Source organism: Doryrhamphus excisus, chromosome 1 (genome assembly GCF_030265055.1).
Source record: "Doryrhamphus excisus isolate RoL2022-K1 chromosome 1, RoL_Dexc_1.0, whole genome shotgun sequence".
NCBI lineage: Eukaryota > Metazoa > Chordata > Actinopteri > Syngnathiformes > Syngnathidae > Doryrhamphus > Doryrhamphus excisus.
The window spans coordinates 19,968,532-19,980,860 of NC_080466.1; the positions used below are offsets into that span (position 1 = coordinate 19,968,532).

A 12,329-nucleotide genomic window follows, 5' to 3' on the forward strand; every position below is an offset into this window, starting at 1 on the left:
GACATTTATGGCTTCCCATTCGCGTCTCACGTCCCGCCTACTTTCTGTCTATCAATTGCTGTGATTGGTGCGTTCATGATTTCTACAAGCTTGGTTGCAGTGCGGCGGTTGTTGGTGTAGCTGCTGTCAGAAGTCAAGCATCGCAGCTCGCTGTAAGTAGTTGCTAACCTCCTGCTTGTACGCCATTTAATGCAATTAGCTTGGCTTGACAAGCAACTCTTTCTACTCAGTATACTCGTAGTTCATTTAGTCATTGTTTAAGTGATATAAGCCGGTGTTATAACATTTCACTGACTTGTTCGCACCGCCTATCTGGAATTACGTTGTTGCTGATATGTAATTGAAGCCGGGTGACTTGCCAAAAGAATGAATGGAGTCTCTTGTTTATCAATTATGCTTCCATAATTACTCCATTGCTTTTTAATATTATACGGAACAGCAACACAATTTTCATATGGAAAAACAAACGCTAAAAGCTACATATCAGGAAAGCTACTTTAATCTGCTTTTATTACATCAAACGTATGTATAAAATGCACATATATCACTATAGTAGATTATAGGACCATTTTCTTGCATTCACAATTGACTGTATTAAATATGAAATACCTAATTGAGAGCTGCCACTGTTTCTGTGATTCATGCCAGGTTGCAATGCAGTTCCTGGGGCGTCTTTTGGACACCGTCTCTTCTGTATCAACCCTATTCACCAACCCTTACCGGGTGAGAGATGTGCCGCTGTCCGACTATGGTGGGGGAGGAAAGGTCAAGCTGAAACAAGACGGACGTCTGGTTCTGTATAAGAATGGCCAATGCCAATCATGGGACTGTGTGCTTTTGTGCCCTGAAACGCCTACGGCGGCCCTGAGGTCAGTGTGTTGCATTATTTGGTTCAGAAATATAGAAATGTTGATCTACTGTCCTTTAAATTCTCCCAGATTGATTTATTTATTTACATTCAAGGTCCACTAGTAAACTGAATCATCAGCTCATCAGTTTGGCTTTGAATGAATTGATTGGGACACTCATTTATCCAATTGATCCATGTGTCACAGTGTTCATTCTCATGTTTTACTTTGTATGAGCATATAGTATGTAAATATTGACGACTTTTTGTCACCAGGCTTTTTCAGGTGGCATCAGAGGAGGATGCCATGAACTGGTTCCCACAGTACGCTCTCAAACTCCCTCCCTTCTACGAAACACTCCCGCCAATGAAAGCAGAGACGGCACAGATGATCGTAGACTGCCTCCGCAACCACCCGGATTGGAGCGCCGCTCACATCGCGGTGGATACGGGGCTAAGGGAGTGCCTCAAGCATAACTATGTCCAAAGGTGAGACAGGTTATTGCTGGTTTTGATTCACGTGGACTTTTAAATAAATGAGACAATTTGTGATTGCAGTCAGATCAACGCTCGGGATGTGCTGGGTCAGACACCGCTGCACCTGGCGTGCGAACGAAGCGACTCGGTGTGTGTGAAGGAGCTGCTGGACGAGAGCCAGGCTCGCACGGACATCAGAGACCACCAAGGAGACACGCCAATGCACTTTGCTGCCAAGCAGGACTCCCCTGTCATCGTCCAGGTTGTTTACTGTTTGTGTATCACTGTTAAATGACATAAGGAAACAACAGCACTTTTTTGATAGGAACCAAAAATAAAAAGGACTAAATCCTTCAGTTTTCACTGTCTTCAGATTTATGGTGTATTCTCAAGCTTCTTTAAACAACTAAACACAACCTACCTTGTTTAAATGAGAGGAAAAAAACTGATTTAGATTTGTTTTTTGTCAATCGGGAATGTAATTCATTTAATATCTACCAATATGTTTTGTAGGTATATTCTACCATATTTTATACAACAAACCTTGCTGTTGTTTTTAACTTAAAATTGAGCCACTTTAAACTTTGTTGTACTGTAGCCTTTGTAGGCAGCAAAATCATTGTCTGAATGAATTACTGCTACATTGTAAAATCCTTTAGGTTTCCACTGCTTGTAAGACAAACCAACTGCACAATATAACCCCAGTCCATCTACTTCCACATGAACTAAATGCTTCATGATGAAAAGTCAATACATTAGTTAATGGTTCCCAACCCTTCTGTTCCTTCACTCAGGTCCTGTGCTCGCGGTTGTGCTCCGGGGTGGACGAACTCAACAACAACGGGGAGACACCACTCCACGTATCTTGCCGTCTAGGCAGGGTGGAAGCCGTCAAAGCACTCCTGGGGGGCGGGGCTAAGTGCAATGTCCTGGGCGGAGTTGGCTACCCAATCCACACCGCCATGAAGTATAGCGAGAAGGGGTGAGACAATGACGAAAGCTTATGTCAAACACAACTACTACTTCCACATTCTCATGCCATCATACAGCCTTTATTAACTCTCCAAGCAGTGTTCCAACACTGATAGATATGTGTTAGACTTATGAGATTTTTGTGTAATTTTAGAGGTATGTTTTGCAGAAATTACTCTGAATTTCTATCTATCACACATCTATCTAATCTGCATCTATCTTTGCCGTGTATCTCTGTCAGCTGTGCAGAAGAGGTCCTGAATGCGGATCCTGACCAGTTGCATGCTGAAGACTCGCTGTATGGAGGCACACCCCTCCACTGGGCAAAAACAGCCGAGGTGAGGAACATCGCACCGTCAGTATGATGGTTATCACCTAAACAGCTTGACTTTCATACACTTCATAAACTCTCTTACAGATGTGTCGCATGCTGCTGGAGAAGGACTGCTCCATCAACTACCTCAGCAAGACTGGCGAGACCGCCCTCCACGTTTTGACCAGGAAGGGTCGCTTTGAGGCGGCCATGATTCTACTCACCCACGGCGCCAACGCCAACCTGAAGGGGCAGGACGGCAACACGGCGTTGCATCTAGCCATGAAGGTGCGAAGCCAAATGTTTGTCTGCTTGTCTCTGAATCCTACCAAGGTACACTAACTAGAACAGGGGTCTGCAACCTGTGGTTCCTGCCTGCCTTGGAGCTGCATGCAGTTCTTCCCCATCCTTGTTGTCGCCAAGCTTGGTGATTTTTCAAGGCAATGTGGATTTCTTTGCCGAAAACTGATATGTTCCGATGCCGATATCAGCCGATATCGATATGTGTAACATGACATATATTCCCGTAGTGGAATTAACACATATATGTTGTATACAGCATTTTTTAAATATCGGTTTTCATAATCGGGAAAATAAATCTGATACCGATATCACATTTTTATGCTGATATCAGGCCAATAATGATCAGACATCCCTAATTACAACCTTTAAAAATTTATAAGCTGTGTAATGTTTTGCGGCTCCAGACTATTTTTCTTGAGGGAAGAATGTCTCTTTTGATAAAGACCCCTGAACTAGAATGTTCATGTTGAAATAGATGGATCACATGGAATTGATCAAAGCTCTGATTGTGTTCGGGGCCGATGTGGAGATCCACAATGACTTGGGAGAAACGCCGGGACTGATCGCTGCTCGCACTAGCAAAGGTACGAGTTATTAACAATGAACATGTATATTAACATTCATAGTAACACGCATGCTGTGTACTAACAATACTTATACAGCAGTGAAGCTAGTTTATAACCATGTTCAAAGCTTGTGACGTATCCTTTAGTTCAGAGCTACTACTAATCATTTAACGAGGCAACAGTAGCTTTGTCTTTGGCAGGAGCCTATCACTTGCTATAAGGGAACTCACAACGATGTTGTTAACCCGTCGGTAATCGCAGGAGGTCATAACTCAACATAACAGTCTGACTCATGGTGTCATCTTAGATGGAAGGCTAAAATCATCACATCAACACTCAAAAGGTAGCTAAATATATAATACAAGTACCAATATGAGTTTAAAGTAAAAAAAAAACAACTATTTAAACTCCAGTGACTCATTCAGCTGCCCGTGTCCACCAGAGAGCGCTCATGAAGGAGCCAATATACTGCTCTGCAGGGAAGAAATGCATCATGGGAAGAAGTTAAACTAGTTGCTTTTTATTTTAAAGTTGTATTGATACTTGTGTTAAGTTGCCGTGTGATGATTTCAGCCTTCTAAGATGGCACAGTCAGTCAGTTTTTTGTGGGTTTTCACGTGGCTCATGATCGCCTCCTGCCAAATAAACAGCTCCCTGGTTTGTTTGTTTGTAATTTTATTTCGAGCAAAAAAAACCCAAAAAACAACAACATTTAAAAAAAAAAAAAAAAAAAAAACACATGAAATGCACTGTTGCAAACATACAACAAGATACACATAAATCAGCACAATCAAGACCACAAGAGTCTTGAGCAAGAAGAAATAATATATAACACATTGAAAGCTTGAAATGGTGTGGGAAGAAGTAAAACTTATTAAATCCCACCCCAATATCTATAGGGTAATTCAATGGAAACCAAAAGCAGTTTTTTTTTCTTTTCTCCTTTCTTCCTAGTGATACCTCAGCATTTATTAATATTTATACATGTGAAGGGATTTCTAATACCAGCCGTAGTAATACAAATACTTCAATGGTAGACAACACATGATACACAGCAAATACCATCAATGACAAAAATCTGGTCCGCACAGACTCGCGTGCACCACAATATCCCAATTTATGACGCGAACATGTGTGGTTTATAGTCTGGTGCAGCTTAAATACAGTATATACAAATCTGTTTTTTTTTTTCTCTAAATTTAGTCGGTGCATCTTATACACCAGAAATGATGGTATGTTAATCATTTGTAATGGGTTTATGTCATTACTTGAAGGCTTTTAAAGTACGTGATACCGTTCCCATGTGCCGATGTATTTACTATGCACTGTTTGTGCAACATGCATGACATTTCTGTATTTCTGCTTCCTGTGGTGTGGTGGTGCATGTCTACCTAAAATTGCATGTTGCTTTAAAAAAGGTCCCAATAGGAAGATACTGCTGGACATGCTGTGTAGTGTAGGTGTGCAACGCTGCCTGCCTCCCACCCCTGGCAGCCTCCCCCCGCTGTCCAACAAGGCTGTAGCGCTGGGCATAGGTAATACTGCCGCACTTGGTCTTCTACTACTACTACTTCTACTTCATGAAACTCTCATTGTATTGTATTTGGCTGTTGTGTATTTCCTGATGATGGCTTTCAGAATGTTAAATGAATCAAAACAAGTCGAAACCATTTTGGTTAAATCAAAACAGAGATTGTGGTGTTACCCTCCCTTTTCCTATTTCCTGTCTTTGTGCTTTGGCGCCCCACTAAAGTCTGTTCCGATTGGCTAACAGGCTTTGAGGACCTTATGCACATGGGAGCTGCCATCACCGCAATGAACACAGGTACATCACAAGTGGACGGTACCAACAAACAGAGGTGCGTGTTAGATTATTAATTGGTAATGGTAATGGTTTTATTTCATTTGAACATGCATCAGATTACAATTGAGTGCATCACATAATCAGTTCACAGTTCCACATGTCCAAAAGGAGTAGGAAGAAGCAAAGCTTATTAAATCCTACCCCTCCATCTGGTTGTTTTACAATCAGTAACTGTTACATTTGTTCACTTCCTGCTTTCCATAATGCAGTTTAAGGTTTTTTTTTGTTTTTTTTTTTTTTTAATAATGTACCTCGTACAGAAGTACGGGGTGATATGAGCATCCAATGACATTTTGTGTACCATAGTAAGTGTCAATATAGTGATATATATAGCACATCATGACTGGTTCAAGACTCTTCATCCTTGTATTTAGCAAACATCAACCGCTTGTATTGTTTCTTGAATTGGCTCATCGTTGTGCATTGTTTGAGGTCCTTACTCAATCCATTCCATAGTTTGATTCCACATACTGAAATTTGTGGAGAGATTTTTGATTGAGAACAAATTTTGCTTTGTTCAATACTGAAATATTTCTGGCCACCTTATGTTGTATATTTGTAATATGAGGTTTCCAGCTCATATTTTAATTTTAATTAATAATCAACACGAATAAGTACAGTGGAACCACTAATAATAAATATTACAGTATCGAGATTAAGAAGTAGAAAAAAGATTGTGGCTCGCTTTAAAAGGCATACCTTTTCCTAATGTAAAAATGAGCTCTCTCCTCTCCTTTGCAGGATGGATAGACTGCTGTGTCTGGATGGAGGAGGCATCAAAGGCCTGGTTCTGATCCAGATGCTTATCGCCTTGGAGAAAGAAGCCGGCCGCCCCACAAGAGAACTCTTCGACTGGGTGGCTGGCACCAGCACCGGCGGAATCCTGGCCCTGGCTATAATCCACGGTTTGTGGTTTCACTTAGCACCTCATTTTCGCTCATAATTCAAGGCAAAGATGATGACTACTGTGCTCCAAACCTGCAGGAAAGTCCATGGAGTACCTCCGCTGCTTGTACTTCAGGATGAAGGAGCAGGTGTTCAAAGGGTCTCGCCCCTACGAGTCTGCCCCTCTGGAGGACTTCCTGAAGAAAGAATTTGGGGAGAACACCAAAATGACAGATGTCCAGTACCCCAGGTATTGTTGTGTCATACTGGTTGTTAGAGTTAGTAACACGTGTTGATTGTGGTAAAAGTACCAGATGGAGGGGTAGGATTTAATAAGCTTTGCTTCTTCCTACTCCTTTTGGACATGTGGAACTGTGAACTGATTATGTGATGCATTCAATTGTAATCTGATGCATGTTCAAATGAAATAAAACCATTACCATATATTTACAAAAACGTCTTCCACAGGGTGATGGTAACCAGTGTTTTAGCAGACCGCCACCCAGGAGAGCTCCACATCTTCAGGAACTACGACCCACCCTCCGTCCAAAGAGAGCCCCCCTACGCCACCACAGCCACTTTCAAACCTCTCACCATCCCACGGGGTAGGAAACGCTCTCCCGTTCTGCTTGTGCTACCTGTGCCTCGCACGTGTGCGCGTATGTGTGTGCGTTGTGTGCCAGCCATATTGTTGTTCCAGGATGGGAGGATGAGGATGTGTTGCTAGTAGGATACACAGTGGAGCCAGCCAATAAGCGTAGAAAGGTGACGGATGAAGGTGTGTGTGTGTCTGCTTGACATCCAAGCACCTGACAGACTATTATTGTGTTTTTCTGTTTTCTTTTTAAATAAGAGCAACTTGTATGGCGAGCTGCCCGGTCCAGCGGTGCCGCCCCCACATACTTCCGCCCAATGGGACGCTTCCTGGACGGTGGGCTGTTGGCCAACAACCCCACGCTAGATGCCATGTCAGAGATCCATCAGTATTACAAAGTTATAAAAGCAGAGGTGATGCACCTTTTCTTTAAAAGCACATTTGAGTGTTAAATACGTACAATCTCACATCTCCTGCTTCTCAGGGCGACGGAGTTGAAATCAAGAAGCTTGGTCTTGTTGTTTCCCTTGGCACTGGTAAGACCCTCACTTCAAATCCAAAATAAGCGCTGCATCAAATTTCATGTATTTTACACAGATAACTAGACATGCATGGGTGGAGATAACCTCATCGTAATTCTCCAGACATTTTCTGGATAAATGAAAAAAAATATGTCCCAGGATCAAACTGTACCCATCATAAAACCTTGTTTAACCAAAGTATTTTAAAGCATTTTTACCAAAGCACAACAGGCAGGTTTATTTCATACACTGTCTAATAATATTATCCCCTATCTTGATAGGGAAGCCTCCCCAAGTGGCGGTGAGTTCCGTAGACGTTTTCCGACCCTCGAACCCTCTGGAGTTGGCCAAGAGCATCGTGGGAGCCAAGGAGCTGGGCAAGATGCTGGTGGACTGTGTGGGTGTTAGGACTTAATCGCAAGTGTAAACACTTAGTCTGTATCATCAACCAATATCATCTCTATCTGCTTGGACAGTGTACCGACTCAGATGGCTGTGCAGTGGACAGAGCTAGAGCCTGGTGTGAAATGACAGACATTGTCTACCACAGGTATGCTACAAGACTACAACCATTCAGTCGCGTTCATCTAAATGTCACCAAATTTTTTTAAAGGTGAATTTATTTATGATTAGTGTCCTGGAAAAATGAGTGAATTCTAGGTTTATTGTAGTATTGACGCTATGTTCAGTCTGTTATTTTTATATTGCATGGGGGCCCTAAAGTTTGTATTGTTAAATTGTTGGCCACTATGTCTGCATGGCCACACAGCTAGGAGACCAAAGTTCGATTCCACCATCGGCCATCTCTGTGTGGAGTTTGCATGTTGCATGCATGGGTTTTCTCCGGGTACTCCGGTTTCCTCCCACATTCCAAAAACATGCTAGGTTAATTGGCGACTCCAAATTGTCCATAGGTATGAATGTGAGTGTGAATGGTTGTTTGTCTATATGTGCCCTGTGATTGGCTGGCCACCAGTCCAGGGTGTACCCCAATGTCCTCCACTGCCTGCTATCAATGAATGTCGATGAATACAATACAATACAGTAGTTACATCTGTATTTTTGTCACCTCACCTGCAGATTGAGCCCACAGCTTTCTCAGGAGGTGATGCTGGATGAAGTCAGTGATGCCGTTCTGGTGGACATGCTGTGGGAAACTCAGTTGTACCTTTACGAGAAGAGGGACGTGCTGCAATCCCTTGCCAAAGCGCTACTCTTGGAGAACTAAAAAAAAAAAAAAGGATGCAGACACACTCATGAGGGATCATTGCGAGATCACAGGCATGTTTTGAAGGTCTTCAAGGTCTTCTGCAGGTATGTGACTGGTATACTGGCGTAGTATCAAACCTGCGAAAAATAAGCTTGCCTAACAACAGGTCGCACCTTCCATTCTTAATAGTTTTGTGTGTGCAATGTTTGATTTATCACATTAATATTCCTCTTATCCATTGTGATGTCATCTTGACAAAATATGATGCTGCTTGTGTGGTGATGAGGAGGAGGAAGCAGCCTTTTTCCACTTGATCTCCACATGTTATTATTTACTGACTTCAGGTCCCAAGTTCTCTTTATGACCCTCGTACCACTATGTACCTCATTTTACCTGATGTTATCTTTTATTGACTATATGTTTATTATTCTGGTCGGCGCTTGAACTGCATCATACTGAGGGGTGTTTGAAACATTTTGGTGACCCGCAGCTAAAATGTTGAAACTAATTGTTGTTGTCTTTAGTTTACTTGAGTGTTAATACAATGTAAATCCAATCTGTAAAGACAGGGGTTTTAATGAAGTTTTTGGGAATTAATTTCTTTAGTTTGATGAACACAAAAGAATACTTCAGTTACCAACTTACTTGAAAGTGAAGCATAAGATAAACTGGACACAAGCTACTTTATTATTCCATTTTGTATACTTGGATATTTAAAAAGCACATATTCGGTATTATTGAATTTTAATGTTGTATATCCAATAAAAATACATTTATGTCAAATAGAAATGACAGTCTGGCATGACTTAAGCACATTTTATTTCATGTTTTTGTTTACTAAAGGAAAATAATAATTATGCTATTTGGAATCAAACCATAGACAAATAAAGGTATATGTACTTAACCAATGTAAAACTCCAACAATAAAATATGTCATAAAAACAGAAGGTCTGCTTTAAAATATGTACTTTAAACAAAGCGAATTTAGAGGTCACAGTAAAAAGATGAAAAAATATTTGTGATGTCATACTTGGAGCGTATAGTTTGTTGTGATGTTTTCTCCCCTGCAGATGGCACCAGTGATCAATATTCTGAGTCCTGTCCAGAGTGCAATAAAACCCCAATGGTGTTGGATGTACTGTATGCTGCTGTGGATTTCTGTAGATTATTTGTCAAAAAAAGGCTTGGAGCATAACACTAACCCGGATTTGAACTGGGGACCTCTTAATCTGCAGTTAAATGCTCTTCCACTCTTCCATGTTTTGTGTGGATTAATTGTGCGTGAATTGTGTGGGGAATGGAACATTCCTCAAGAGAATATTAGAAATTGGACGACCCCTCAAATGGGACTTCGGACAGAAGAGAATAAATTTCTGCGATTTGAACTACAAAATTGTTGATTGGCAGTTAAAGGACTTCAAAGGCACAGGTAGCCTTGTTTGAAGTGGACTATGGGAGAACACTAAGAAGGGGACACCCAGGTTTGAACTGGGGACCTCTTGATCTGCAGTCAAATGCTCTTCCACTGAGCTACACCCCCCATTAGCACCACAATATTAATTGTGCATGAATTGTGTGGAGACTGGAACATTCCTCAACAGAATATTAAAGAACACTAAGAAGGGGGCACCCAGATTTGAACTGGGGACCTCTTGATCTGCAGTCAAATGCTCTTCCACTGAGCTACACCCCCCACAGTTTGTTAATTGTGCATGAATTGTGTGGGGACTGGAACATTTCTCAAGCGACTATTAGAATTTGGACGACCCCTCAAATGGGATTTCGGACAGAAGAGAAGAAATTTCTGCGATTGATTTGAACTACAGAATTCTTGATCGGCACTTGAAGGACTTGAAAGGCACTGGTAGCCTTGTTTGAGGTGGACTATGGGAGAACCCTAAGAAGGGGGCACCCAGAGTTGAACTGGGGACCTCTTGATCTGCAGTTAAATGCTCTTCCACTGAGCTACACCCCCCATGACTTGTGTAGAAAACATTGTGCATGAATTGTGTAGGGATTGGAACGTTCCTCAAGAGAATATTAAATTTGGACGACCCCTCAAATGAGATTTCGGATAGAAGAGAATACATTTATAATATTAGAGAACAGTAAGATGGGGGTACCCCGATTTGAACTGCAGACGTCTTGATCGGCAGTTCAAAGACTTCAAAGCTGCAGGTAGCTTTGTTTGAACTGGACTATCCCTCAATGGGTACTGGAGAACACTAAGAAGGGGGCATCCAGATTTGAACTGGGGACCACTGGATCTGCATTGAAATGCTCTGCCACTGATTTACACTGCTATGGAAGAGTTTTGGTTAGATTCGAACATCCACCAAAAAGCTCTATCTGAAAGACACAGGTTGCCTTGTTGGTACTGGACTGTCCCTTTCAGGGTATGGGAGTGCCCAGATTTGAACTGGAGACAATGAAATGCGATCATCCACTAAAAAAGTTTATCAGAAAGGCAGGTTGTCTTGTGGAGCTTAAAGGGTATGGGAGAAGACACGGAAGGGGGCACCCAGATTTGAACTGGGGAACCTCTTGATTTGCAGTCAAATGCTCTTCCACTGAGCTACACCCCCCATTGTTATTACTATATTAATTGTGCATGAATTGTGTGGAGACTGGAACATTCCAAGAGAATATTAGACGACCCCTCAAATGGGATTTCGGACAGAAGAGAAGAAATTTCTGTGATTGATTTGAACTACAGAATTCTTGATCGACACTTGAAAGGCACTGGTAGCCTTGTTTGAGGTGGACTATGGGAGAACCCTAAGAAGGGGGCACCCAGATTTGAACTGGGGACCTCTTGATCTGCAGTCAAATGCTCTTCCACTGAGCTACACCCCCCACATTTTGTTAATTGTGCATGAATTGTGTGGGGACTGGAACATTTCTCAAGAGACTATCAGAATTTGGACGACCCCTCAAATGGGATTTCGGACAGAAGAGAAGAAATTTCTGCGATTGATTTGAACTACAGACTTCTTGATCGGCACTGGTAGCCTTGTTTGAGGTGGACTATGGGAGAACCCTAAGAAGGGGGCACCCAGAGTTGAACTGGGGACCTCTTGATCTGCAGTCAAATGCTCTTCCACTGAGCTACACCCCCCATGACTTGTGTAGAAAACATTGCGCATGAATTGTGTGGGGATTGGAACGTTCCTCAAGAGAATATTAAATTTGGACGACCCCTCAAATGAGATTTCGGATAGAAGAGAATACATTTATAATATTAGAGAACAGTAAGATGGGGGTACCCTGATTTGAACTGCAGACGTCTTGATCGGCAGTTCAAAGACTTCAAAGCTGCAGGTAGCTTTGTTTGAACTGGACTATCCCTCAATGGGTACTGGAGAACACTAAGAAGGGGGCATCCAGATTTGAACTGGGGACCACTGGATCTGCATTGAAATGCTCTGCCACTGATTTACACTGCTATGGAAGAGTTTTGGTTAGATTCGAACATCCACCAAAAAGCTCTATCTGAAAGACACAGGTTGCCTTGTTGGTACTGGACTGTCCCTTTCAGGGTATGGGAGTGCCCAGATTTGAACTGGAGACAATGAAATGCGATCATCCACTAAAAAGTTTATCAGAAAGGCAGGTTGTCTTGTGGAGCTTAAAGGGTATGGGAGAACACACGGAAGGGGGCACCCAGATTTGAACTGGGGAACCTCTTGATCTGCAGTCAAATGCTCTTCCACTGAGCTACACCCCCCATTGTTATTACTATATTAATTGTGCATGAATTGTGTGGAGACTGGAAC

General features: G+C 42.1%; 1 protein-coding gene and 7 non-coding genes across 9 annotated transcripts; 1 reads left to right on the top strand and 7 right to left on the bottom strand.

Annotated features, from left to right (window-relative positions):
* The first annotated feature begins 54 nt into the window (after positions 1-54).
* pla2g6 (phospholipase A2, group VI (cytosolic, calcium-independent)) lies at positions 55-9,777 on the top strand. 2 transcript variants are annotated; one of them, XM_058046001.1, is made up of 18 exons: positions 55-152; positions 649-869; positions 1,124-1,336; positions 1,406-1,586; positions 2,119-2,306; positions 2,538-2,634; positions 2,715-2,897; positions 3,388-3,496; positions 4,897-5,013; positions 5,253-5,337; positions 6,084-6,247; positions 6,327-6,477; positions 6,696-6,832; positions 7,081-7,235; positions 7,307-7,358; positions 7,625-7,740; positions 7,820-7,893; positions 8,424-9,777. In XM_058046001.1, exons 2-18 carry the CDS (start codon positions 655-657, stop codon positions 8,569-8,571), a joined length of 2,385 nt encoding a protein of 794 aa, XP_057901984.1. In that variant the 5' UTR covers positions 55-152; positions 649-654; the 3' UTR covers positions 8,572-9,777. The 2 variants fall into 2 exon arrangements, with proteins under 2 accessions (XP_057901984.1, XP_057901985.1); XM_058046002.1 differs by lacking the exons at positions 7,081-7,235; positions 7,307-7,358; positions 7,625-7,740; positions 7,820-7,893; positions 8,424-9,777 and adding an exon at positions 6,928-7,066.
* Positions 9,778-10,021: 244 nt separating this feature from the next.
* Positions 10,022-10,093, bottom strand: trnac-gca (transfer RNA cysteine (anticodon GCA)). Its single transcript has one exon. It is a non-coding gene; the product is annotated as a tRNA-Cys (tRNA).
* An 81-nt stretch (positions 10,094-10,174) lies between these two features.
* trnac-gca (transfer RNA cysteine (anticodon GCA)) lies at positions 10,175-10,246 on the bottom strand. The gene has a single exon. It is a non-coding gene; the product is annotated as a tRNA-Cys (tRNA).
* A 210-nt stretch (positions 10,247-10,456) lies between these two features.
* On the bottom strand, positions 10,457-10,528 carry trnac-gca (transfer RNA cysteine (anticodon GCA)). Its single transcript has one exon. It is a non-coding gene; the product is annotated as a tRNA-Cys (tRNA).
* A 537-nt stretch (positions 10,529-11,065) lies between these two features.
* On the bottom strand, positions 11,066-11,138 carry trnac-gca (transfer RNA cysteine (anticodon GCA)). The gene has a single exon. It is a non-coding gene; the product is annotated as a tRNA-Cys (tRNA).
* Positions 11,139-11,337: 199 nt separating this feature from the next.
* On the bottom strand, positions 11,338-11,409 carry trnac-gca (transfer RNA cysteine (anticodon GCA)). The gene has a single exon. It is a non-coding gene; the product is annotated as a tRNA-Cys (tRNA).
* Positions 11,410-11,599: 190 nt separating this feature from the next.
* On the bottom strand, positions 11,600-11,671 carry trnac-gca (transfer RNA cysteine (anticodon GCA)). The gene has a single exon. It is a non-coding gene; the product is annotated as a tRNA-Cys (tRNA).
* Positions 11,672-12,207: 536 nt separating this feature from the next.
* On the bottom strand, positions 12,208-12,280 carry trnac-gca (transfer RNA cysteine (anticodon GCA)). Its single transcript has one exon. It is a non-coding gene; the product is annotated as a tRNA-Cys (tRNA).
* Positions 12,281-12,329: the final 49 nt, after the last annotated feature.

Bases quoted from the DNA above. Each gene is read 5' to 3' on its own strand.
- pla2g6 (XM_058046001.1), top strand. From the start codon at position 655: ATGCAGTTCCTGGGGCGTCTTTTGGACACCGTCTCTTCTGTATCAACC. The intron at 2,307-2,537 runs GTGAGACAATGA...TATCTCTGTCAG, and splicing joins ATGAAGTATAGCGAGAAGGG to CTGTGCAGAAGAGGTCCTGA. The intron at 3,497-4,896 runs GTACGAGTTATT...GCTTTAAAAAAG, and splicing joins CGCTGCTCGCACTAGCAAAG to GTCCCAATAGGAAGATACTG.